The sequence below is a fragment of the Gadus morhua genome, chromosome 12 (genome assembly GCF_902167405.1).
Source record: "Gadus morhua chromosome 12, gadMor3.0, whole genome shotgun sequence".
NCBI classification, from domain to species: Eukaryota; Metazoa; Chordata; class Actinopteri; order Gadiformes; family Gadidae; genus Gadus; species Gadus morhua.
This window is the reverse complement of record NC_044059.1, coordinates 3,897,896-3,914,623: the sequence shown is the minus strand read 5'-3', so window position 1 is coordinate 3,914,623 and position 16,728 is coordinate 3,897,896. Positions and strand designations below refer to the sequence as shown.

General features: G+C 45.8%; 1 protein-coding gene across 4 annotated transcripts in view; it reads right to left on the bottom strand.

The window, feature by feature from the left end:
- Positions 1–16,504, bottom strand: part of LOC115555434 (importin-13) — a 29,673-nt gene extending 13,169 nt beyond the window's left edge. For 3 of the 4 annotated variants that reach the window (XR_003978870.1, XM_030372286.1, XM_030372288.1), the window contains exons 1-11: positions 16,401–16,504; positions 15,924–16,010; positions 10,532–10,657; positions 10,021–10,377; positions 7,518–7,771; positions 3,837–3,977; positions 3,514–3,655; positions 3,080–3,246; positions 2,495–2,615; positions 2,170–2,317; positions 375–556 (exon numbers count right to left, since the gene is read on the bottom strand). Coding sequence is in view for 3 of the 4 variants with exons in the window: in XM_030372286.1 (XP_030228146.1) it covers positions 375–556; positions 2,170–2,317; positions 2,495–2,615; positions 3,080–3,246; positions 3,514–3,655; positions 3,837–3,977; positions 7,518–7,771; positions 10,021–10,377; positions 10,532–10,657; positions 15,924–15,992 (1,707 nt within the window). In the remaining variant the exon portion in view is untranslated. Of the gene's footprint in view, positions 1–374; positions 557–2,169; positions 2,318–2,494; positions 2,616–3,079; positions 3,247–3,513; positions 3,656–3,836; positions 3,978–7,517; positions 7,772–10,020; positions 10,378–10,531; positions 10,658–15,923; positions 16,011–16,391 lie in introns of all 4 variants that reach the window. The other variant, XM_030372287.1, reaches the window with a different exon arrangement.
- Between the last annotated feature and the right edge of the window lie 224 nt (positions 16,505–16,728).

Genomic DNA, 16,728 nt, shown 5'->3' with positions numbered 1-16,728 from the left:
AAAAATAAATATCCCCCCCAAGCATGAATTTAAAGTGATAGACAACGGGATCTTAAAACTCAAAATGCACCCGACATATCACAGAGGAATGTACCCACTGCAAACATACCGGTGATCTATCAAAAAGTCTAAAATAATATTAACACCCAAACCTCTCAGGAGTCGATCCTACACTGACTTCCTTTGCTGACTTTGAGATGTATATTTATATCCTTTTTGACATTTTCTCGACAAGCTATTTGCTCAGTGTGTCTTGTTGGATCCATCCCTTGGAGCTATGTCATGGTGACTCTATGTGTTCAGATCCTGCGGTCCTTCACTTTAAGTCTAACAGCGGGCTGGTGCAGAGCTCTGCCAGGCCTCACGGCTCCTACCTGGGAGACGGCCACGATATTGCTGGCGTAGGGCGGCAGGTCGTATTTACACTCCCTGCAGATCTTCTTGAGCGTGGACACGGAGGAGACCGAGAGGTCCGGGTTCCCAAGGGCCTGCAGCACCAGCGGCAGCACGCTGCTGAGCATGACCGGGTGGTCTGCCAGCCATTCTGCCAGCGCTCCTGGGTTGGGGAAAGAATGGGGAAAAACATGATGTTGTTGTTGTGTTCAGCTGTACATGTACAGGGCGGGGGGAAGACAGATCCCTACTCAAACTTGACTGCTTTTGTAATGGGGTCTAGTTGTCGTGTCGCTTCCCCATGCAGATTTTACATTGATGTTCTGTACAGGTCACAACATCATGGTCTTATATATATATATATATTCATGGGTAATGTGGGAAAGTATGAATGTGTTAAAAGCATGAAAGCATGATGTTGCTTGACATTGCTACAAATCTTTCATAGTACGGACCATTATGAGAAGGTGGGCAATTTGATGAAAACAAAATAATGACCTGACAAAGTATACATTAAATACTAGGGCCCGACCGATATTGATTTTTGAGTGCCGATGCCGATTATTTTCAGAGAAAAATTACGATTACGATTTAATCGGCCGATTAAAAAAAAAAAAAAACAACAACATATAAAACGTCGTTTTTGATACCTTAAATATACTTTAAACACTTTTGACGAATATGTGAATTGAATGCAGAACCTTTGAGTGTTTTAGAATACATTTACAGTGAAAAATTTGTGTAATGCCGCGTTTCCACTGCAGGGTGCGGAACGGATCGGATCGCAAAGGGGCGGTAGGGAGGGGGCGGTATAGCCCAGCTCAGTTCCGAGGTCGCGTTTCCACTGCCGACAGTACCCTTGGTGGTAGGCCGGATGTCGATCGCCGCGGCAGCTACGTAAACATCGTAAACAACGTCTTCCTCCCCAAGAATGCAGACGAACGTCTCCACCTCCTTGTTCGCCCAAGCAAGCTTTTTACGCGTCATGTTAATTGTAAAGAATAATACCTCGAGGCTACTGTTTGTTTGTTTTTATCCCCGCGTCACCGGAAGTGACGATTCTGTCGACCAATCAACGGAGGGGGGGTGTAGCTAGAATTTCACGGGACCCTTTCAGGCGTCTGGTCTCGTTTTGGGTACCGCAACGGAGGAGTCCCGAGAATGGGGCCGGAACGGGTACGGCAAAGTCCGGGTCACGCCCACTTTTGGCGGTGGAAACGCGACCCGACCCGCACCTTTGCGATCCGATCCGTTCCGCACCCTGCAGTGGAAACGCGCCATAATGTAAAATGTAAAATTGTAGTAACAGTTGGGTTTACAATTGTACTAATTAACTGCCGGTTTACAATTCGCAAAGCTGTAGTGTTCTGTAAATTTCATATTCAACCCACACTGAGTGAATCAAAATTCTCTCAAGATCACTTGGTCTAGTTTTTGCTTATTAAGTAAATTTGGCATGAATGATAATGTGTCATTCCTTAATCTCATTTAAATTAAATTAGAGTGGATTTAAAATATAATTTAAAATGTGCGATTAATCGTGAGTTAACTCACCAATACTATGCGATCAATCGCGATTAAAACTTTTAATCGTTGCCCAGCCCTAGTATATACACGTTAAAGCCACCGGTATTATTGAAAGAAGCATTCCATATTAGATGATATATTAGGAATAGGAATTTTCAGACTCAAGGCCGATCTCACGTCCTTATTTTTTAGGGATGTGGATAGCAGAAGCAGAAGGCGGGGGCACAGAGCCAAGTGAGTTTCCGTTACCTATAGTAAACATGACTGTGTCGGCCAGCTGCACGTTGTTGATGTTGATTCTGGGAATGAGCCCTATTAGACCCGGGATGACGTCCGAGTAGTTTACGTCTATCGTCTCCGCTATAGACTGGAAGCCGTACAGCAGTGCTTCTGTATGCTGGAGGGGGGTGACAACACATTGTGATGAGCCGGGAGAGTGAAACCACTTTCTTGTACACAATTCACGCTCATTAATTGGTTATAGCCAGGCTGGTTGGGTGGCTGTGGTTTACTGTAGAGGCACGGCAAAGATTCATGTAAAAAACATGCATCATGTGATGTGTATGCCACTCACCTGCCACGACGTGGGCTGCTCTGTGTTGGTCAACAGTCTTCCAAGCTTCTCATAAAGGTTACTTAGAAGCTCCGCCCCGAGCATCTCATACACGTACATGAGCGTGTCTGAGATGTCCACTCTGGAACACAGACACACACACACACACACAGTTTCAGAGCAGAAGCATCCTGCACCCTGCTCTGTTTCAGGATTAAGTGTTTTAAATAACAACCAAATGGGTATGGCCTCAGTCAGAAGGCGCAACCCATGTCAAGTTAAAACAGAGTCCAGCTGAGTGTATTTGTCTTCATAATCGCAAATGTCACAACGCACCAAACTACCGCCGATGCCATTACAGTCGACACAGTTTTGTACCAGGTCTTTGGTTACATTCTGCTTCCTTTTTTTCTTGTGGAATTTCTGCCATGGGAGGGTTGCTATCGTTTCTATACGAGAGCATGTTTCTATACCATGTTTCTACACACACACACACACACACACACACACACACACACACACACACACACACACACACACACACACACACACACACACACACACACACACACACACACACACACACACACACAGGAACAGACCTACCTGTAAATCCTGAACTGCTCCTTCTCATCTGAGGACCAGGACGCGTACTCCTGGTCGGAGGGGAACTGGGCTTTATGGAGCAACACGTCCACCAGCTGGAAGTAGACGGGCCGGTACACCTGCAGGTACACGGCCTGCCGCTCCGACTCAAACGACATAATCTCATCCTAGAGAGAGAAACAGAAACACAGACAGATAGACAGACAGGCGCAGAGAAGGACAAACAGTGAGAATGGTACGTATTATGTCATCTGCATCGAGTCAGCCTTTCTATTTGCTGACCTTTGCTGAGTCAACAATGATGACTTGAACACAACATGTTCCTAATCACATGACGAAGGAATAACTGAATGAATAAAAAAACAAAATGGCAAAAAACACACAAGATGGTGTATACTGCATGTATATATGAAGAGGGGAGGGGGGTTACATACTTGTAGGGTGTACCAGAAGGTGAGGGTGAGAGAGCTGGTGGTCTCATTAACCGGGTAGTGGCCAGGAATGCCCGTACAGAACATGATCATGTTGACTAGAGCCAGGAAGCTCTGCCAGTGGTCCACCTGTTCCAGCAGGGTCCTAGAGATAGAGAGATAAGTGTGAGGCTAAATAATGAACAGGTATACCAGTATGGAAATAATTCATCCCCAACAGGTAAAAATACAATAACAAAAATGTAATTCATCAGGGATTAGCAAATTTTAAGATTGAACAGCTCCCCCCAGCCCCCCACCCACCCCGCACCCCAACACACACACACCTGGAGTGGTTCTCTCCCAGGGTGACCACGATGCGGCAGATGCCGTGGCAGGTCTCCATGTCTCCCCCCTGCACTGCCTCCCTCAGCTGCTCCTGCAGGGCCAGCACCAACGGCACCAGCTTCAGTAGAGTGTTAACATACCTACACACACACACACACAAGCACACGTTAGGAGTCTAGAAGGTAAAGAGATGAAAGTCACCACCAAATCAATACAGCGCTTTGAGAAATATCCCTGCTGACTCATAGCCAGGCTCTGCTTACTTCAGATCTCTGCTCAGAAGATAGTATTGCCTAGTATTTATGACAGATAGTTTCACTGCCTGACAATGTATATAATCTGTCCCTGACTGATTGTGTATTGGCAGTCTGGGTTCAGATTACGATTTTGCAGGGTTTCCGGGAAAGAGCCACACCCAACGGCTCTCTGAAGTCTCAGGAAACACACACACACACACACACACACACACACACACACACACACACACACACACACACACACACACACACACACACACACACACACACACACACACACACACACACACACACACACACACACACAAAGCGGCTGACATTTTGTGTGCGTGTGTGACTACTTGTGTCTGTGTGTGTGCATATTTCAAATGCCATGGAAGACATTATCCATGAGTGAGCAACATAGGATATAAACATAAATCCATACCGGGTCTGTCTGTGTTTGTGTGTATGAGTGCGTGTGTGCGTGTCTCCAGGGGTTGTGGGTGGAATGCAGGACTTTCATGCATCCTTCATGAGGTCGTTGGGAAGGACAAGGTGAGGCGGCATGAATATTCATCAGAGAAAGCAGGAGTTTGGGGAAAATCTCATTTTTATAGAGCCTTATGCCTTATCCATCGTTGTATGTTTTGGGGGTAGAGTCCCCACGTTGTTCATTTCTCCACTACCAGCTCTAGCAGTGGTTCATTTAGCTATTTCTACCCCGAGGTTTCTGGGTTTTTATGCGGCGAGCTGCCTTAATGTCTCCGTGTTATAACGCAGAGTCACCGCCTCAGCAGTCTGTGAACATCAGATGCTCCCTGGAGACTATCCCACCCTGCACTCCCAGTCAGCCATTCAGACCAGTGTGTAGCCGTGTGTGTGTCCTACATCCTGTATGTTTGATCACTGCAGGAGAGAGAGGGAGTGAAAGAGAGAGAGAAAGAGAGACAGAGAGAGAGAGTGAGCGAGCGACTACACACATGCACTTAGAGGCCAATTCATTTTTAATGGGCCGCTTTAGAGATGTATGTCATGGCCTCAGCTCTTTGAGGTAACAAGTGCCTGTTTGTGTAGAAGTCTATGGAGTACTGAAATCAAACAAAATGAAAGGTAGTAGTCGACAGAGTGTGTTTGCATATGTTTCCCCTCTCGTAGTGGATGGGATTCTGTAGCAATTCGCTGTTGTACCCCCATCCTGGGGCTCCGCTTCATCGCTATGTTGCCCCGATGAAACACTGTAAATTGTACCTCTTCGTCCACCCCACCCGCCCTTAGTACTCACTCAGCCCCCCCCCCCCCCCCCCCCCCCCCCCTGCTCTTTCCTTCCCTGATCCCCACTGCAATTACATCAACGCTCTGAGACAGGGGAACTGGGTTGCCTGGCAACAGGATGCGGCTGGACCAATAGCATCCTCCCCAATGAGTTGACTGTAATGTGTTTAAACAGAAAGAGAGAGAGAAAAGAGAGATGGGGGGGGCGGGGGGAACAGCATAGAGATAGAGATTCTGGACTGGAGTAGAATACACAGGCAGGGTATCCAGAGATTTGTGTGAGTACTAGGGATGGGCACGAGTGGTAAATTCCAAACTCGAGTGATCGAAGGAATTCCTCGAGGATCAATCGAGTACTCGTTAAATCAAATCTATTTTTAGAATGCAACGCATCTGCAGCAGGAATAGGCCTGATGATGAACGTCAATATTACCAACCAAACATGTAATGCCTATTCTCCATCAAAACAGTCAGAGTTATCAGAGTATTCATTATTTATTTTTGTTATTTACCGTTCAAAACACATTTTCCTTACAAAAATAAATATGCGTCTCACAATTTAAATCACGTCGAACCAAGGCCTGTAACAGTTTAAAAAAAACGAAACAAGTAGCATAACCATTGCAAATAATTTAAAGCTGCAAATAAAACGGCAGCAAATGGACTATGGAAATACTCAGCGTTGTGATCTTCTCTACACGCCCGGGATTACAGCTGCGTCTTGCGGCGGTGAAAATAGCCGAAACACTTTCACTTTCACCGTTGCTGCGGGTCTGCTTTCCCGAACTCACCGTTGTGTTTCAGGAGCATATGTTGCCGCATAGTACTTTCTGGTAGCTCGATTTCGCTTGGCATATTTTACATTTCACCTTATGATCTCCTCCTGCACACGGCACGGAACGCGCCATGGAAATTGATGCATTTCATTTTCTTTGTGCCCACGTCATGCGTTAGTGGCGCCGACAGAAAATTGATACATTTGCTTCAGAAAACTTTGTTTATGTGTGTATATGCAAACTCGAGTTTGCCTGTCCACCAACCGAGTTCATTTGTAACGAGGAGTACTCGAGTAATCGATTCCTCACGCCCATCCCTAGTGAGTACACTCACATCCACGCGCGTGCACATACTTGCACATACTTACACACACACATGCACGCACGCGCGCACGCACACACACACGCACACACAAACAGGCCCATGAGTCCCTGATTTTGACAGCTAGAATTGAAATACAAGACGTACAACATTTTATTCCTGCTTAATCAAGGAGGATTGTCCATAGTGAAACAACGAAAAAACAACATCAGCTAATTACATATTCACCAAGGAAATTAAATGGAACTCGTCATTAACGAGCAACTGCTCTATCTGTAACTGAAGCATTTTGCATGCAATGCATGCATGTGCAAACTCGTATTCAGGGACTTCAGACCACTTGTCAGTAACAGCTTTCCCAGGGCTCTTGCTTCCCATTCTGGTATACAGGAGTAAAGCATTCCTTTGCCTGAACTCCTCCACCTCGTACTCCTCCACCTCCTCCTGTTCCTCCTTCTCATTGTCGCTCTATATTCTTCTTCTGCACCCGTCTCCCTCTCAGTCACACCCTCGCCGGCCCCTTCACCCCTCCCCCCAGCCCTGGGGATAGGGTAATGGGGGCCTGCCATGTCTGAATCAAGCAGGGCGTGATGACATCTCGGCCCTGCTCTGTAGTCATGGCAACGCCAGCCAGCCGAGAAAATGACCCCTCCCCTCTCCTCCTCCCCCCCCCTATCTGATGCCCCTCCAATGCCCTCTCTCGCTCTCCTTGGTTCATTCCCACCTCGTGTCCTCCGTCGGCATCTCATTGCCGTTCCCGTCTACTCCATCTCTCCCTCTTGCATGCTCTCAGTTCGACATCTAACCTTTTTTAACCTTCTCAACCTCTACTTCTACTTATCCAACCTTGTCTGTCTTTGGCTGCTCCCTAAGACACACCTTGATTTTGTGTGTGTGTGTGTGTGTGTGACAAACGGATAACACAGGTAAATACAGAGACACACATGCTGAGCATAGGCACGCACACACACACACACACACACACACACACACACACACACACACACACACACACACACACACACACACACACACACACACACACACACACACACACACACACACACACACCTTTGGGAGTCTGGCTGGGAGATGGCGTTGACAATGGCCTCCACTGCTGTGTCAAAGAGTTCGGGGTCGGGCAGCGCGCTGAAGCAGTCGTGCACCAGACTCTCGCTCTCATTGAGTGGCACGTCCAGCATCACCCAGGACGACAGACAGCGCAGCACACGGGCCTTCACCGCCCCCGGGCTGTCGGCCCTGCGCAGGAGCTGCTGCAGCAGGGGGCACACAGACCCCCACTCGCGCCCCAGGGCACCGCGCACCTGAAGGGAGAGGAAAGGTGGAGGGAGAGACGGCGTGAGATTCTATGGCATACATTGGTTGTTCACCATTTTTTCATGCTGGGGGCGAGCGGACTGCACTTAGGCCGAATTCATTGTTCTGTGGAGCTTCCCACACTTTTGCGAAAGATCCACTTTTGGACTCAGGGACATGACGCAGAACTTTTAGTACCTCCACGACAGGTTTGTGTACAAAAGGTGGGAGTACAGCCAACACGCAACTGCGATGCCGAATGTGCTCTATTGAAAATATGTGGAAGCAATAGTTTTATGAAAAAGATGTTGCAAAATCATTCAAGATGCAATGCTGAAAAGCAGTTGGTGTATCGACTGAAAATTCATTTTTGATTTTGCCGGGGGCATTTCAATTTATTCTTGTGCCTGGCTCTCCAAAATAAAACAAAACACAATGCCTTTTTTTCGCTTGAACATTCAATGATTACTTGACGTGAACCCGAAAGAACTGGCCAAGCGTTGCCAAGCTATGAGAAGACCGAATGTCAAACTTGTAGTTCATTAATGGGAAAGGGTACGAGTAGACTCTCCGACTAGCGACCTGGATCTTCGCATACGTGCAGGAAAGCCGAAGTGCAATTTGACACCTAGCGTCTGCCTGAAAATGTTACAAATTGACAGATGTATTTTGTTGTCGTTTATGTCTACAGCGTGTGTATTCGTCATCTGCCTATACCCTGCGCTTAACGATGTGTTGGAAAAAAGGGATTCCAGGACTTAAATGAAAGCAGTTGTTCGCCTGAAGATGTATATCAGTTCTTTTTGAGTAAAAAACGTTTTAACAACAAGCTTAAAACTGCATAATTAATAATAACAATAATGCAACCATTCATGGAGCAGTCAGAAATTAAGTAAACAGTTTGAAATAATTGTTCAGGAACAGAGCATTCATTTTGAAAATCACAGTTATTCCAAGCTGTGAGTTGCCTTAAAGGTCCCATGGCATGACAATTTCACTTTAAGAGGTTTTCTAACATTAATACGAGTTCCCCTAGCCTGCCTATGGTCCCCTAGTAGCTAGAGATGACGTTAGCTGTAAAACGAGCACTAGGGATCCTGCTCCGCCTTTGTAAAATGAAAGCAGATTGCGAATTTTGCCCCATATATCGTCATAAGGGGCCCGGTTACCTCCCCTTCTCTGCTTTGCCCGCCCAGAGAATTTGGTCCGCCAATGAGACAATGAGCTACGACTGTTTCTTTGTTATTTGGATAACCATTCTGCTGTTGGTGTTATGGCGCATAACATGTCGGGTTCTCTGACATCTCTGGTGTTTCCACAACGAGACTCGTAGTGGGGGTTATCTCAGCCATGGCTGAGAAGGAATTGGGCAAATGGAACTTTGGCTTTGACTCCCTGAAGTACATAAACCGTGACATGGAGGAGAAAGGGATTGTTGCCCGCAATTGCAATCACGGGCAACATCCCTTTCTCCTCCATGTCGTGGTTCAGTCTACTTCAGATTGATGTGGAAGTGGAAGAACCAGAGACGTCGGAGAACCTGACGCAGCCGTTTGAGATTCATAACATCGTCTGAAGGCGCACACCGCTTTTGGCCCTGATAATATATATGATATAGATATCTATGCATAATATGATATAATTTAGATATAGAGCTCCAAGACTCCCGCCGGAGCACCCGGAGTGCTCTAGAATATTTACAGAACACGGCCAAAAGCTGTGTGCGCCTCGCCATTGCGATACATCCACTGTAAACACGAGCGCATGGTACCGTGGCCGCAATCTGCTCAGGGCCAAACCCCCCCCCTCCACCTTGATCCACCTTTAAAAAACGGCATGTTTGTTGAAAGCTCATCATGGGACTGGCTCATAGTGGCTGTAATACTGCACCAAGGCTGAATTTCTTGAACGTCTTCAAATACTGTATTAAGGGCCCACTAACACCTACATATAAGCATCCATAACTTAGCATGCCATGGGACCTTTAATAAGAGGAGACAATGAAAGGATTACGGTTCTAACGGACCAGGCAGTCAGTAAAATAATGATGGATAATGACTTCTCCTCTCATGTGATCACAAACATTTAAGCACTGCAACAGCCAATGCTGTTGTACTGCTTTTCACTAAATGAAGTCGACCATTTGGATGGTTGGCATCAACATTTTCAGTTGATAAATTGCATACCTTATCGGCATTGTCTTTAATTGTGTGCCTTTGTGCATAGTCTGATGCGTAACAGCAGTGAGGGGTCCTACCTGTCCCTTGCGGTACTGCGGCAGGCGGCTGGTGTGGAACTCCTCGGGAAGCACGGTGAGCAGCTCCAGCAGCGCCAGGCAGCGCGCCCTCCCGTCCACCCCTCCGCCCTCCTCCTGGAACACCCGCACCATCTCGGCCACGGCGCCCGGCCACGCCTCCGGCATGGTGTTGAGCGCCAGCGAGGCCAGCGCCACGCACAGCCGGGTCAGCACCATCTTGGAACCCGAAGAAAAGCAGGCGATCTGGGAGAACAGCTGGCTCTTCAGGGACTCGTACTGGTCAGTGGGGATATCCCCCCAGTAGCGGGAGATCTTGGTGTGGAGGGCGCTCGCCCCAAAGTACTGGATCTCAGGGACCTGTGATGAGACGAGGTTGTGTTAGAGTAATACAAATGAAAAGGGAACGTATATCTGGTTGGGTTTACATGTTATTGTTTATGCGTTTAATTTGTGTGTGTGTTTTTATATGTGTATGTGGTTATGTGTATGTGTTTGTGCATGTGTGACAAACCTTATCCGGGCTGAGCAGGGCCCAGCAGAACTGCCAGGCCTGCGGGGAGACCTGGGCCTGCATCAGCCATTTCTGTGCCAGGTTTTTGTTCTCTATGTTGGGGTCGTAGTATAACTGGTGGAGCGCCTGAAAATTTGCAAAAGAAAAAACAGATGGTTTATTTTTTTCTTAGTCTATGGTTACAAACTTAAAGGAGAGTAAAAATGTGTCCACATGGAAATAATGTCTAAATAAGTACCAGTTGTGTGTTTGAAAAGCGAGCAATACAAAAGAAGTAAAGAGCAAAAAATTACAATTCTAATCCAATCCTGATACACATAGTTTGTGTTTGTTTGTTTTATCATCCTGGTTTGTCTGGAGCAGGTTCCAGCCAGAGAAAGAGTTGAGATCTCTCTGACCCACAGTCAGTGAAACGAGCCTCACACCCGACATACTCAGTCGATACATATGACCATGACAGACCATCGAAAATCTGAGACTGGAAAGAAATTGATGTGAACAGGCTGCAGGGAAACAGACCAGCGGAGGGAGAGGGAGAGAGAAGGAGAGAGGAGAGCGAGAGCTCTTCTGTCATGGCTGGATTCGAGATGCTAATTATAGATGTTTTCTCCTCGATCTCCCGCTCTCACTCCCTCTGCCGTCACATCCCATGCCTCTCGCGCTCAAACCTCTCATCCCTCACAGATGTACCTTTTTTAAAGACTTTTCAGCAATCTTCTTCAATAAATGATGATGCGAAGTGAACAGATGGACATGCATTAAACACTCTCTCTGCTCCATAAATGCCTCACTCGATCAGTCAAAGGGCTCAGGTTACAGGCTATTAGGTGGTCAGTTCTCACTTGAAATTGGTCCATTGTTAAAAGTGAATTCCTGTAAGGAGGAGTTCCACAAAGCCTTATCTTTTTTTTTTAATATAACTGAAGCACAGTCTGGCCACCTCTCAGGTCTTTATTTTCTGTTGACTGACTGTTGACTGTAGACACTGTAGCTGGCAGGCCAACCTGACCGCTTGGCAGGACTAATACTAGGAATGGTCCACATTCAATATTACCGACGTCCATCCTCTTTCGGTGATATTGCATCGTCATCACACCGTGTGCTTCTTAATGTCTGTTATATCAAACGAAATATGACATTCCACACTGAGCTTCAAATCAAAACTAGAAATTACACCCTTGATTAAAGCTTTGACCGCCCAATTTATATTTCTTCATAGTTCAATGTTAACAAAACCTCAAATCGATTCTCTGATGACGTGACTACGTATCAATATGGTGTGCCACACCCTACAACCCAGTATCCGCATCATGACAACCAATAATAATATCCCTTGGCTCTAACTAACGAAGTAAAAGAACAGAAACGAGTGCTCGGACAAAGCCGTGTTCCCGTGACTGGGTGGGGGTCGGGTTTCTTCCAGCATGGCTGCCGACTGACAGAGAGGGCGTCGGCTGCTAGCGTGCTGTGATACCGCTCCACCATTATTAGGCTCCTGTTTCCGTAGGAGCACCAAGAACGCCTGGGCACTTGTTTAATGAGAATTGTTTTCACGGTGAGGTGGCACAGCTGTGTGTACCGAGACTGAGGCCCCGTCCACACAGACGAAAAGACAAGCCTGCACAGGGACACAAACACACTGAGACACTACCTGTTTATGCCTTTCACAAGAAAAAATATCCAGAATTCGTTCACTTTCTTGTAGGGAGAGCAGCGTCATGGCAACGACACTTGTATAGGGAAAATGTCATTTTTAACAAGCCCGTCAGTCGCTTTAGGCTAGGCCTGGATTAGGATCGACATCGTGGATTGAAGAAGGGTTGGTGCTCATCTAGTCAGTGTTCAGCTCACATTCTGCAAGTCAAACCTGTGATCATTGGCTTCAAAGGACCAGAGGATCATTAATGCCACATGTTGTTATTCTCACCCACACCCCATCAAACGGGACCGTCAAAGTACATGTTTGTGTTGGTTTATCCTCCCTGGGATTAATAATAAAACACAGGGAAATAAAAATGTCCACATGAAGCCATTAAGAGGAAATAGAACAGGTTTTTGGCTCTGATTACTTTTCCCTTAATGCCCATTTGCTAAAGTTATAATCTAGTCTTTGTAGAAGCAAAAAAGTCTGAAGACTAAAATCAAATATGTGCAATAATGCACACACATTTGTAGGCGATGTAATGGCCATTTAACTGGGGAGACTACACAAATGAAAACAGTCACCTGCTTCCAACCTACGGTAGGCTTGCTTAAGGCAGGGAGTCTCCAAAGATACCATCATGCTCCCCCACACCCCACCTTTTCTCACAACGTCGGAGAGCCAGCAGGGTGGTGGACGCTATAGGTATAAAACAATTCTCCTCCCCCTCTCTCTATACAGGTCTCTCTGCCCTCTAGCAGATCCACCATCTGCTCCTCTCACATCAGTGTAGTAGAGCGCCACGCACTAGGCACTCCAAGCCTCAGAGGACCGAAATAACTTGTCTAGCCCAGGAGCTGCACCAACACACAGTAAGCAATTTACAACAAGAAAGGCAAGTGGTAAGAGGGCTGTACGTCAAGAGCAGGAGAGGGGCAAAGATTTGAAATTCATATTGTGTAGTCATCACTGACAAACTGTATCATCATACCAAATGTAAAATATCACGAATTCTGGAACGCACTCGGGAATGTATAATTTTCACAAGACCGTTGTACATTGATGTATATTATGTACACATGTATGTATGATCAAGGGCAAGTCAGTTGAGCACAGCAGGTGATGGCCCACGGCTGTGATTTCCTGGGGCCATGTGTTGTCAACAGCAAACCCTCAATGTCAGCCTCCTAATGGGAAGTCAGCCGCCAATCTGGTTGCCCTATAGGAGGGGGGGGACACATGCCTTGTTCGCTCACCCTATACTGTATGAGCGGAAAACTTCTCTAATGAAGAACCTCTGAGAGAGAGGCTACGCACGTGCGTGCGTGTACAGAATCTAAAAAGGAACACCCTGTTTCCATGGGTGACACATTCTCAGTTTGTATAAAAGTGTTTCAACAATAGGTATAAAGAAAGTTTCAACAGGCATTTTAGCACTGTTTCAGCAGTTTGTTACGTTTTACTCCACGTCGCCGTGGGGACTGATTACTTACTGCCACCCGATCGATAGGCATGATCACCCACTGCATCCCACTCTATTCCTCCCTACAAAAATCAATAAGACGACAAAGCTAGGAAACATGCTGCGCTTGCAAGCTTTACTTATGAGAGGCTATTTCTCTCCTCATTTCTTATCCATATCCGAAAGAGTCTTCTACCCTTTCATTCACTCATTTATTCCTTCATTATGTTTTGGACGGCAATACCTTCCCTGCAAGTCAATTCATATGTTGAATGCAAAATGATACCACTTTATATTCTGAACACGTAGCAGCACTGTCTACACTGTCATAATCCCCACGTGGGTTCAGCACCTGTGTTGTTTGACTCTAAACATCTACTGACGTGCATCGTTGCATGGTATGGACACGTTACGGCCCACTGGGGGTCATCCCCGGTTCACTCTCCCAATCACTATAAACGCTACAGAGAGTGGCGTATATAAGACAATGTGGTATTGTATGGAGAGAAAAAAATAAGTCAAACAAAGAGCTTTGTTTGAGTTGGACAGCAACACAGAGCCAGGGGCAATCAGATCCAGCACCGCAAACACACAAAGTGTGTACATGTGTTCTCTGAGATCTCAGTGTGCCACCATGCTGGCGACAGTACATTTCCTCCATAGAAATTGTCATTCCAAAACATGACATTTTGTCAGCTTTACGATGCAGTTACACATCTTGAGTGGTTTTGACAGTTCCGTGTGACACACCATGCTACCCACTATCTGTCAACTAGCGAGAAGAAAAAAATAATAAATGATGATAAGCTCTCGGACTCCCACTGAAGCGGGTTAAGACCTTCTCTTACCACCCTTCAGTGTCTAAATGCTTAAGCGCCAGCATACTATGATGAATATCTACCGAGCACAACTGCGTAACAGACTCACAACTGCTTTCAGACGGAGCTTTAAATTATTTCTAATGTTCAAAAAAAGGCCTTTGTTGATACAGTATGTGTGTATACTTTTTGTAAGGTGCATTTTTTTCATCATCCATTTTCCATTTCTAGATGAGAAGCATCTTCAGAAGTCAACATCTCCAAGTTTGTTTCAGTGTTTTCGTTTTGACTATCACAAGATCAAATGTTAACAGTTGTTGGTTTCATGATACTACCTGCCTGCTGATGAAATACTACTAATCACTCTTCACCATGTTAAGAAAGGACTTCAGCACTTAGGGAAGAAATAACGCCTGACTTGCGTCTCGGATTACTTAATTTACTGATTAAGAATCACAAAACACGATTTACAGACAATATAATGGAAAAGACTACAATACGGGTGAAAACATTAGTTTGATTCTCATTTAAATTAGGAAAGAGGTGACTGATACAAGATGGTTCATGACATGAAGTTGTTCCCATTAACTCTCTGGCGCATTAATTATACTATTACTACTTCTACTATTACTATTACTAATAGTAGTAAATAATTTATAGTATGTATATCCCTATTACAGTATGAAAATAAAGTCACAAATCGCTTAAACATACACATTCCGCTCTATGTCGCTATGATATAGGGCGACAAAATATAAAATAATTAAAACAGTTAACATTGACAATATCATGCTGTATTTAACGTCACAATTAGTTCAGAACATACAGACCTGACTTGTATTCCCAATGGAATGAGAAATAGGATGGCAAAAGCCAAACACATTTTCTTCCTTTCTCCTTCCGTTGCACACGCACTCACCCCCCAATTCCTCTCATCAAATTGGCTATGCTCCTCTGCCGAAACACCTCTACTCTCCCCCATCCCCCTATTGTCTTGCCTCCCCCCTTTGGCAACAGACAGTGGCCACCCAGCAACAAGGATATTCATCACAGCAACCTGGCAGCCACACTAGCGAAAGCCGCGGGCGGCACGGCGCACACACGCCTGTGTCTATTGCGCACCTATTTAGTCACAAGTTGGATGGCAGCGCAAACCAATCAAATCAAGCAGACCGTTTATTAAAGAGAGCGACTGGTGGGGTTGGATATGGCTTTAATATGTCATCTTTAGCTTGTCATCACTCTCTCTACCTCATCGGACACCCACTTGTAATAATGACTATCATCCTAGTATGACTAGCCCATGGTGGTGAAGATGACGACCGCACTGCTGTGATGACAAACGCAATAAATCAAGTTTCGATTTCCAAGAATTGCATGATGCCGACACATACACGTTTTTTGTATTACATGATCTGATCGGGTATCTGATGAGTCATTACCGATAAAAGACTTAAGTAAAACACTAACCTTCTCCACGTTCTCTACAGTGAATTCCAGGGTGTCCGGTGTGGACGCGATCCTCCCTGAAGTCTCCATATCTCCGCAGTCACGGAGCTGTCAAAGGATTCGAGAACACAGCGGTTTAGGAGCCACGAAGCGTCATGTGTATTTCCGTGGCCCTACCATATCCCGAACACAGGTCCCCTACACATATAGAGCGGTACATCTGTTGGGATTATTATGACTGAACTGACTCCACGACACCACAACAAGCTAACCGGCAGGCTAGCATTAGCGGAGCGGACTTAGCACCCACACCGTTGACAAGCGCCTGCTATTGCTAATATGCTAAGGCACACTAGCTAACAGTGTATGTGATGTTGACCAAGCGGGAACTACAGCCGACCAGACAGCGGTGTAATTATTATAAATATACTTAAACTATAGTCACAAAATGAAAAAAAATTACGGATTTGTAACCGCTAGAAAGCTAACATTTGTCACCTCTCTTCTGCGACGATACGGGACGATGCTGCCAGCTTTGGTCGATGTTCAGCCTCTGCGCCGTCAGAGACCTGGTCCGTTCTGGCCAATCAGATGGCTCGTGTCATTCCTCCAATTACATGGGGCTGCATCTCTTGGAGAGTCAGTGAGTCAACACCATCCTTTTTTTACCCAATGTAATCGACCTGTAGTACAAAGTACAAAATCTAAACCATATGATAGCAAAACTTGAAAGGAAAGATGATTTCAAATGTTCTTGTCTTGTCTATGTATGCCACTAAGCGCTACATCTTCCCTGTAATAACCTATAATATTATGTGATTCAAGC